At 51.7% G+C, this 9639-nt stretch overlaps 5 protein-coding genes across 5 annotated transcripts; 4 read left to right on the top strand and 1 right to left on the bottom strand.

Annotated features, from left to right (window-relative positions):
• Positions 1–436: 436 nt before the first annotated feature.
• BDZ83DRAFT_746065 (FAD binding domain-containing protein) lies at positions 437–3193 on the top strand (the record flags this gene model as incomplete). Its single annotated transcript, XM_060513203.1, has 4 exons — positions 437–548; positions 1729–1775; positions 1818–2138; positions 2178–3193. The coding sequence occupies 4 exons, from the start codon at positions 437–439 to the stop codon at positions 3060–3062; spliced, it is 1365 nt and encodes a 454-aa protein (XP_060357076.1). The 3' UTR covers positions 3063–3193.
• An 894-nt stretch (positions 3194–4087) lies between these two features.
• On the top strand, positions 4088–5074 carry BDZ83DRAFT_645506 (acetyltransferase). The gene has a single exon (XM_060509850.1). It carries the CDS (start codon positions 4312–4314, stop codon positions 4825–4827), a length of 516 nt encoding a protein of 171 aa, XP_060357075.1. The 5' UTR covers positions 4088–4311; the 3' UTR covers positions 4828–5074.
• A 249-nt stretch (positions 5075–5323) lies between these two features.
• On the top strand, positions 5324–6748 carry BDZ83DRAFT_725241 (uncharacterized protein; the record flags this gene model as incomplete). Its single annotated transcript, XM_060512730.1, has 1 exon — positions 5324–6748. The coding sequence occupies one exon, from the start codon at positions 5324–5326 to the stop codon at positions 6746–6748; it is 1425 nt and encodes a 474-aa protein (XP_060357074.1).
• Positions 6749–7463: 715 nt separating this feature from the next.
• On the top strand, positions 7464–8605 carry BDZ83DRAFT_714603 (uncharacterized protein; the record flags this gene model as incomplete). Its single annotated transcript, XM_060511660.1, has 2 exons — positions 7464–7572; positions 7668–8605. The coding sequence occupies exon 2, from the start codon at positions 7718–7720 to the stop codon at positions 8603–8605; it is 888 nt and encodes a 295-aa protein (XP_060357073.1). The 5' UTR covers positions 7464–7572; positions 7668–7717.
• Positions 8606–9139: 534 nt separating this feature from the next.
• Positions 9140–9639, bottom strand: BDZ83DRAFT_658554 (uncharacterized protein; the record flags this gene model as incomplete). The annotated part of the gene is made up of 2 exons (XM_060511044.1): positions 9140–9384; positions 9443–9639. Coding segments are annotated over 2 exons (442 nt in total), but the record flags the coding sequence as incomplete, so codon positions are not given.

Raw genomic sequence — 9639 nt, 5'->3', positions numbered from 1 at the left:
ACACAAAGAGAGGACTGCCAGCGGCCGCCGTGCGAAAAGCCGTCGTCTCCTACGTACTGCCGATCGCGCTCTTCGGCGCCGAAACATGGTACGCAGGTATCACGAAGCCGGCTTCGAGACGCCAAGCGGAGACAGACACGAGTCCGCCTTTCCAAGGAAGACCCGTCAACACAGGCCAGAAGGGGCTCGTGCAGAAGATCGACAGCGTCATTACAGCGGCAGCAAGGATCGTTCTACCTGTCTGGAGGACAACGCCAACCAGTAGCCTCCTCCGAGACGCCGGCTTACCGTCAGCCAAAGTCGCCTTAGAAGGCGTCCGTTTACGGGCCGCAGTCCGACTACAGAGGATTGATCGCCGACACCCGCTAGTCGCGCGGCTCTCCCAGCAGGGACAGCAACAGACGAGACTACAACGGACGGCTGAACTTCTGCCAAGATGCGGAAGACCAACGTTCCTCCAATCACAGTACCTGCCAAGCTCACAGGATCAGATAGTAGTTCAATGCAAAGAAGAGGCTGCGAAAGCTTTCGAGCGCTGGCTAAAGACAGTACCGGAAAGCCATATGATCGTCTTCTCGGACGGCTCCAGGGCGACGAACGGAGCCGTGGGGTACGGCTTCGTCATCTACCGAGACTCCAAACGCATAGCGCAAGGGTGCGGCCGACTCGGACTAGCAGAAGTGTTCGACGCCGAGGTCGAAGGGGCGCGAACCGGCCTCAGAAGGGCTCTGCTCACCAATCGCGGTCATCCAATCCACATATGTATCGACAACACCAGCGTTATACAAGGCATCCGCGGCAAGGCGCCGGACTCGTCACAAGACGCGTTCCTCGAAATCCAAGAAGCGGCCAGGATATTTGATATACGGACGCACTGGTCCCCGGGACACCAGGGCATCGAAGGAAACGAGGCCGCGGACCGGCTGGCCAAAGAAGGAACGACACTGCCGGCGCGGATGGGTCAAATGGCAACACTAGCGGGCATCAAGCGGCTTGCAAGGGAAAAATTACAAAGCCAGCACAGGAGATGGTGGTATAAAGAGCGAAGGCCGCGGTACGCGGACTTGGGGCTTGAGGCAGCTCTGTCCAGCCCTCCTGAACTGGCCTTGCCGCGGGCTACGTTACATCACCTGCTGGCGGCACGATCGGGTCACGGGGACTTCGAGCAATATCACCGACGTTTCAACCACGACGACGCTCTAATGATGTGCTCTTGTGGAGAGGCGAAAGACGTGGACCACCTGGTCTACTGTCGACTAACGCTGGCGAGGAGGCAACGGTGGCCGACCCTCCACTCTCGCAGTATGCCCGAGCCCATAGGTCCTATGGGATCTCTCGAGGCCTACTTCAAGAGATTAATCACCGACCCACGAGGCTTCGAGGCCTTTCTCCGCGTGACGGACTTCTTCCAGAAGATCTGTCTGCGGTAGCAGCATCCACACCTAGGTAGATGTGAGTGCGGACTACAAAGAACCTCCCGATTCCAAGGGACGATTTGGGAAAGAATGAAACTGGGGCACCAGCGGGAACCGGGGACAGACAGAACGCGTAGTGGCCACAAGGCATGATTTGGAGGACGATGTAAAGAGACGACGTACTGTAGAGTAGGTAGCCTTGGCTCACGGCCCTCCACGCCATATACCCTTCGGGAGGTCTGCGGTAAGGGCTCTAGCCCGGCCGCCACGGCGTTAAATACAACAACAACAACAACAACAACAACACCACAAGCCGAGGTTCATCCAGCCTGCTTCGTGACGCCCGAAAGCGCGAGAGAGGTTTCCGACATTATCAAAACCCTCACCTCACTCTGAGCACAGTTCACAGTCAAGAGCGGCGGTCATATGGCGTTCGCAGGTGGATCGAATATCGAAGACGGTGTCACCGTCGACCTCGCACGCATCAATCAGGTGACTGTGTCAGATGACCGTCAGACAGTGTCCATTGGACCTGGAAACCGCTGGTACAACGTCTCACAAGTGCTCGATCCACTAGGTCTCGCCGTCGTCGGGGGCAGGGTCAATGATGTTGGTGTCAGCGGGCTCATCCTAAGAGGCGGCATCTCTTTCTTCTCAGGCGAGTATGGATGGGCTTGTGACAACGTGCGCAACTTCGAAGTCGTTTTGGCGTCTGGCGAAATTGTCGGCGCCTCCACGTCTGAGAACCCCGACTTATACTAGGCACTTCGTGGGGGTGGAGGCTCCAACTTTGGCGTCGTGACCCGGTTCGACCTCGTCGCTTTTGAGCAGGGAGATGTGTGGCTTTACAACCCCATCTACACTCTAGCTTCCAGTTCAGATCTCGTGCCGGCATTCGTCGACCTGGTTGTTGATGGTCTACCATCAGACCACGATGCACACACGTTCTTCGTGATTACGAACTTTCCAGGCTATGGCGACATCATTGCGAACTACATGTATCACGCTAAACCTCCCATGGTTGCAGAAGATGTGCCACCCGTCTTCGTTGACGCGATAGCCGTTCCCGGGGCTGTTTCAACAACGACACTGGTGGCCAACATTTCTACTCATACGATCAACCTTTCAGAACCCTATGGTATGCGCAAGTCGTGGTCAGGTACTTCTGTCTACCTCAAAGAGGGCTCAGCCCAGCTCCTCCAGGACATTATTCAGTTGTGGCAGGCTCATGCCCAGGATGTTATGGCTGCCGCCGGCAAAACAAACACAACATTGTCACCTCTGCTCGTGTATCAGCCGATCTCAACCAACATCATCGAGGCGATGCAGAAGAATGGCGGCAATGCCCTCGGGCTCGCGCCAGAAGAAGGCCCGCTCGTTCACATTCAGGTCACAACGCACTGGGAGACGTCCAAGTTGGATTGCCTTGTGGAGGAAAGCGTCGCAAAGCTGATTGATGAGATTGATGCTCTTGCAGAGCAGAGAGGCCTTGCGGCAAACTACATCTATATGAACTACGCGGGCAAGCATCAGGATGTCTACGGAGGCTATGGATCCGAGAACCACGACCGTTTGAGAAAGATTTCCGATATCTACGACCCGGAGAGGTTGTTTAAAGGGCTATGGAGGGGGTATTTCAAGGCATGAAGACTTCTCGGTTGTTGAATCTCCCAGACGTTGTGTCTACTCGGCGAATCAAAAACTTGTACATAAATCTACTCATGTACGTTACATCTCAGTACGATCAACGTTTCACTGGTATTATCAATGGTTACTGCACTTGCAAAATCTGCTTTCCCAGGGCCACAACGTCGAATCCTCAACACATGAGTGTCATATTGGTTCATATTGGATTGGAGACTAACCTTGATCAGCCTGCAAATAAAGGGGCTGGTGCCTGATTTAGATGGAGGACTTTTATCTCGGAGCCATCCATAATCACGGTGCTGACCTCCATTCTGGCTTCCGCTACTGAAGTCATGTGGGATTGAAGCCCAGATTAAGCCCAGAGTTTGCCCACCGCTCAAGATCTGCACCGCGTCAGCCCTTCCCTCTCATCAACTCTCAAATTTACACCTTGCCAACCCTCTATTCCTACGATACAACTATTTTATATTGTCTATCGATCCTAAAGTCTCATTCGGCAACCATTTGACAAACTTCGGTGGAATGCCCCGATCCCCCGAGTAATCGCAAGATTGCCTGCATTTAACATTGTTCACAACTACAAGAGACTCCGCTCCTTCAACACTTTTACAGTCATATAGTCTGCAATATCACGGCACTGTGGAAAATGCGCCATTAGCTGCTCTATTGTCCTCAAATCGTCATAGTTTCAAGTTTGAATGGTGGATCACCAGTAGATCGTAACTACTAAATTGAAGATTTAAAGTGAATGAACAGCCCAACCATCCAGGTTCACATTAATCTGAACAACATTTTTTTGAATGATGGCCTTTGGGGAATGTCGCGAAATTACTCGTTGCGAGAACGTTAGTATTTTGCAAGGGAAACCTAGTTCAACAACGTTGGTTGCGCCTTGGCAAATTGTGTGAGGCAATTATTAGTCAGCTTTTATTCCACGAATTGAGGTCAAGCGAACAGTCTGTGGGGAACGCCGAGATAATGAAGACGCCGATCTCGCTATATCTAATCAATCTCTCAAACTTAATCACCTACTAAGCTCTGTGTTTAAAAATAAGAGACGGCCTCTCTATTCGTATATCTCTTTGTTCTGTTTTCATGCCTCTTCTTAAGTTTTCCTACACGTAAACACATTATTGTCACATCGCCGCCCACGAATTGCCGCGGATAAATCCTCCGATCACCACTTTGGCATTAATTTATTCGACTAGCCCCGATAAGCCGACAAGATCAGCCCACCAAGAAAAGCATCATGGATATCCAAATTTCGCCAGCGACAATAGATGACACGCCAGAGATTCTAGAACTCGCCCAGAAAGCACGCGCGGACATGTTTCCGCATCTGGATGAGCAATGGCGTGCCATGAAGGCCGAGCAAGATCTCGCAACGTTCCAGAAGACATTTTTCAACCACCCAGATGGCGCCTTTATGGTCGCGCGATCAGAAAACCAAATCATTGCGACAGTTGGATATCAACACTACGATTACCGATTTCCCCAGCTCACTCTACTACCCGACGGCGTCGTTGAAGTTGTGAGACTTTTCGTGGTCCCGGCTTGGCGGCGCGGCGGACTGGCATCCCGATTAGTCTCTGCTTTGGAGAAGGCGGCGAGGGAAGCGGGCCTGAAACAGTTGTACCTTCATACTCATCCGTTCCTACCGGGAGCGATCAAGTTCTGGGAACGGCAGGGATTCGTCGTTTTGAGCGTTGATCAGGATGATGCTGTGTGGCAGACGACGCATATGAGCCGTAACCTTGACAGATGATAGCAATCATTGGTAATAACGAATGGGCCAAGGTTGCTGAAGACATTTCAAGTCACCGATGTGCGGTCTGCGCAGTTATGCTGTTGACCGGGATTGATAGAGGTCACCTCGTGTTGGTTCTGACTTCTAAACCCTGCCTGCGGGACAATTATAGCGGGTCTGTGTTGAGGCCATTTTGACTCCGCAGAGCTAATGGAATCATAAGAGAAAGTATTCCATCCGATCAATCCCTTCATGTTATCGCCCGTCACATGTTCCTAATTCTCATAACGTTCCATTCACGACAAAGATGTCGTCTTCACCTCAACTCCTAGAGAGGAGAAAATCTCATGAAAAAGATGAACACGCCATTCTACGTTATAGGGCTCACGTTCAACCACCTCCGGGCGAGGACCATCTGGAAGCACTCTGCGGTACGAGGCTGCCGGACAATTTTGACGGAACATGGATGTCTGCATGCGTAATTCATGGCATCCGTCACAACGAGGCGTTTGCCATGTCAGAGCCAGTCCGCAAGCTCTGCTTGGGTTCAGATAACAGGTCGTTCGCCCGTGCCCGCAACGCCCGGCTGATCATGAGTGACAAGATCCCGGACATGACGTCCGATGATGAGAAGCCTTATTGTATTTGGTACCCAGACATCGCTAGCGAGGATACCTACCGGGTCTTGTCAACGCGCTACCCCGATATGCGATATCTTGTTGGGCGGGCGTGCGCAGTCGCCGGGTATGCCGATCTGTACAGCGAGCTTCATCTTCTTCCGGAGGTCTCTGTTGCCGAGGAAGCCAGGGACAATTCCTCAAAGAAAGGATCCAAGGTCATATTTGACTGTATCATGCTTCAACCTGTCTGTTACGCTATTCTCAATGACTACACCCGCTCAAGCAATACAACGAGCCCATTGTCACCTGCGTTCATGAACGGCGATACGGCAGTCCGGTCTTCCTTGGACTTTCGACTTGGGCTAAAGGATTGCAAGGAGTGGGGAAACCATTACTTCAACATCACTGAGGACTTCCAAGTCGATGAGTTCTCATCAGAGAAGACTAACATCGAGGAAGTTGCCCCCGGGCACATCGCGCTCTTCTATACTCCCCTCCTCTCGCACTTACCGACTACCAACAAGGATGCCTTGATCCTCATGGCTGCTTATGAGGGCAATATAGAGCGCTATGTACGCTTGCGCCGGCCTAAGATGCTCCATGACGAACAAGCAGCCGTCATCCGCGGCATCTACAACAATACCACCTTTGCCAAATGGTGGTCTCTCCAGAAACTAGAATATGGCAACCACGCAATCAAGACAGCCGTCCTCGCCAGATTCATCATGGTGAACGATCTGTCGCATATCGCACCTGACTCTCCAACTGAAGCTGCCATGCCACATTTGATATGGTGGCCCTTGCTACCTGCGGAAGCGACTTTGAGAGAACTTGTCCGCCGTCGGCCTGATATGAACTTGCAAGTCGCCATGGCGTGTATCGCGGGCGACTACAGGGATTTCTGGGACGAACTTGCGCCAAAGCCATGCTCAGAGCTCCTGAATCAGGCAACACAGAAGGAGGAACGAAGTTCAAGGTTTCCGCAAAGTCCGAGATACCCAGACAGCCCCAACCGAAACTACTACGTTGAGTACCTCGAGAAGAGAGCCAGGGCTCTGGGCATGGAACCCATTGATCTACCACGAACATGTTCTGAGTGCGACGACGCGGCGGTTCGCGATAAAGAGCCCACAACAACATTTCTTGACCCGTGGATAATTGCTCGTAGGTACGCGATCGTGGACTCTAATCCTGACGAGTGCTACTACTGGGGCGTCGGGGGGCAGCCCAATGCCACGAGTTGGGAGTTGTGTATCTGCACGAGTGAAGAGATGAGGCGGGAGGCAAGAGATGAGGAGGGCTTGATGTTATATCAATAGAAATTGCTTATTCCAGATATCTCTGAGCTTTGGGAATTAAGTCCATCCACGGATGCAGGTTCGGCAGGACCCAAAATCTTGTTTCCAGAAGCGTGACAACACCACATATGCGGCATTCTGTTCCTCCGTCATTGAACGTAATTGCCGTCCATTTTCCCGCCCCGTTTCCTATCAACGTCCTCAGCGGCGGCTTCAGTACCCTCACTCGTAACATCCTCGGCACCAATCTCGGGGCTATTTCCAGTACCACCGCCATCACCTCCATTATTGTTCGCAGCATGCCCTTGTTTGTGAAACCTAAACTCCTTCTCGACGCTATCAAATGTGTTTGGCCGATCTCTAGCCTTGTGTCCAGTATTAAAGGCATGTGATTTGTCTTTTGTAAGCTTCCCAGGTTGCGGATACATTCCTTCATACTTCGTTTCATCGCGGACGTACATGCATAGGATGTTAGCCGCACATGATAGTCCGCGCGACGATTCCCCCTTCGAGACTTCGGGGGGCGGGGCAGATCAGGCTGACCTATGAGTAACTCCAAAAGATAGAATGCCCCAGCAGTCTGCCCAGCGGCTAAAGCAGGGGGACCTGCTCGGTACTTCTGTGGCCAATGGCATGTGAGACCTTTCAGCTATCGAGACGATCGATACACCCTTGACAAAATTGAAACAATTTGGACACCGCGAGGAAGATAGCTTCGACATCCTCATAGCTTAGTCAATTCTTTCTGCGCTCTCCCACACCACCACATGCCACCGTGGGTATCCGCCGCCAGACAAACAACGTGGATGGAGAAGCCGTCAACGAAGGAAGAAGGGGAAGCTCAGGTACTCACATGTTCTCATTTTGCCGAACAGGCGGGTGCCATGGACTTGGCACTGACTACTTTAGCTTGTCCCTTTTCATACTCATCTCCTCACAGAAGCATTCTCTCCAGACCAATTGCAAAGACTTCTTCCAGTCTCCTTTCGGATGGGTTCAGACAATGCTGACCTCACCCTTGCGACACCACATAGCAGCGCCTTTCTGGAGAAAGAGCTGGGGCTTGGACGTTTAGTCCAACTGAATCCACGGCTATGGTTTGCGGGACGGCCAACGCCGACACGCCCCCTCCACTATCAACGGATGCTCGGCAGGGAGGTCGTCGTAGCCGAACAGATGGATCTCCATCTCGTCTGGACGGTAGGGCTCTTCCACATCAAACCCATTCCACGATTTCTGCTGGCACCCAATTTCTGGACACATTGTCTCTCTTGTCAAGGCCACCGGTGCTCACGAACCACTTTGACACCCTGCGATCGTCGGAGACTTTGGAGGTGTGCCTTGGGGTTCCTATTCTCCTACGCTGCGCTGATCTGCCACGAGAGCGACTTTCAATTTGCGAAGGACAACCGCCTTATTCCCAAGGAAGTCGAATGGGATGACTGGAGGGAGTTCGCCGCAGAGCTGAGCACGGAGCACATCTACGCTCATATCGATGAGTGCTTCTATTACGGAGAGCTGCGCCTCAGCCGGTTGAACAAGCCGCAATATCTTACCTCTTTTCGTTCTTATATGCCTCCATGGAATTGCTATGGAGATTTCTTTCACGACCAGTTCGCGTGGCTCACCTCGACAACAGTGTATATCGCCATGGTTCTCACAGCGATGCAAGTTGGCCTAGCTACTACACATCTTGCTGATAACACAGCCTTTCAGTCGGCTTCTTATAGTTTCACCATCTTCTCAATTTTGGCGCCTCTTGCGTCTATGTTTCTCGTTCTGGCAACCTTTTTGTATATGTACGTGTCAAATTGGCTAGCGACTTTGGCATTTCGAGAGCGTAGACTTGCAGACATTCAACGACCGACCCAAGTCTGAGACCATTTATGCTTTTATACAACACTCCCATCATCAAGCTGGCCACCGCTGAAGCTGTTCGTTCCTAAACAATCAGTGGTAGATGACACGCGTTTCCTCATATGACTATACTATCCGACCGTGTCAGTTTTTTGTCAACCTAGGCATCTTACGATCAGCCGACAACAATCGATTCAAAGCGCAAGATAATGCCAGTGACGAACGGGATGACGTATGACCATAAATAATACCCGACTCAGTAACACTTTGCGCTGCTTGTCAATGTGATACGTGGTCAAATGATGTGACTCTATTATCACGGTTCAAGCGGTCAACGAGATTTGTTGCGTCACGAAAGAATGAAGATTGCAGAGTAAGATGTAAAAATGTATATTTTTCCATTTCAAGTAACATATTTGACGCTAAATATTTACTCGAAAGGTGATATTAAGTAATTGCACCTGAGTGCTCTATGTCCATGTTCGCCGGCTGCCATATACTAAACCAATCGAAGAGCGTTTGCGGTTAAATCTCAATGCCAGTGAGCAAAGAAATTTAGAGGATGCTGCCGACGCTGCAGAGAAGGCCGCCAAGGTTGATGGCCTTGAGGATACCTCCGACAAGGCCAAGAACGATGGGCAGAAGGCCGGCAAGGACCTCGAGGAGGAGGCCGATGACACCGCCGAGGACGGAGCAGACGAGCTCCAAGAGACCCTCGATGAGGCCGTTGAGGGAGCAGAGGAGGTGGAAGACGACGGTGAGGAGGACGAAGACGATGGGGCCGAGGAGCTCGAAGATGCCTAGTGAATGGTCAGCAAGAGTTATTCTTACGAATCTTGGATTATTGTGCAAACTTACTGCAGCCAAGAACCTTGATGACGTGCTTCAGGCAGTAGATAATCTCAAAGACGAGCTCAAGGACGCAAGAGATGATCTGCTCCTTCTCCTCACCGACAATCTCGACAGTCTCGCCAAGGAGCTCGACAATGTCGCCAACGAGGGAGTGAATCAGGCTGATGATGATGGTGACCTCGCTCTTGACGAGCTTGATGATG

Source organism: Colletotrichum acutatum (genome assembly GCF_030867785.1).
Source record: "Colletotrichum acutatum strain CBS 112980 chromosome Unknown BDZ83scaffold_330, whole genome shotgun sequence".
NCBI lineage: Eukaryota > Fungi > Ascomycota > Sordariomycetes > Glomerellales > Glomerellaceae > Colletotrichum > Colletotrichum acutatum.
Note: the sequence above shows the minus strand (reverse complement) of the source record. Positions and strands in the feature narration are given on the sequence as shown.

What these genes read in the sequence shown, in the direction of transcription:
- BDZ83DRAFT_645506 (XM_060509850.1), top strand. Translation starts at nt 4,312, where the DNA reads ATGGATATCCAAATTTCGCCAGCGACAATAGATGACACGCCAGAGATT.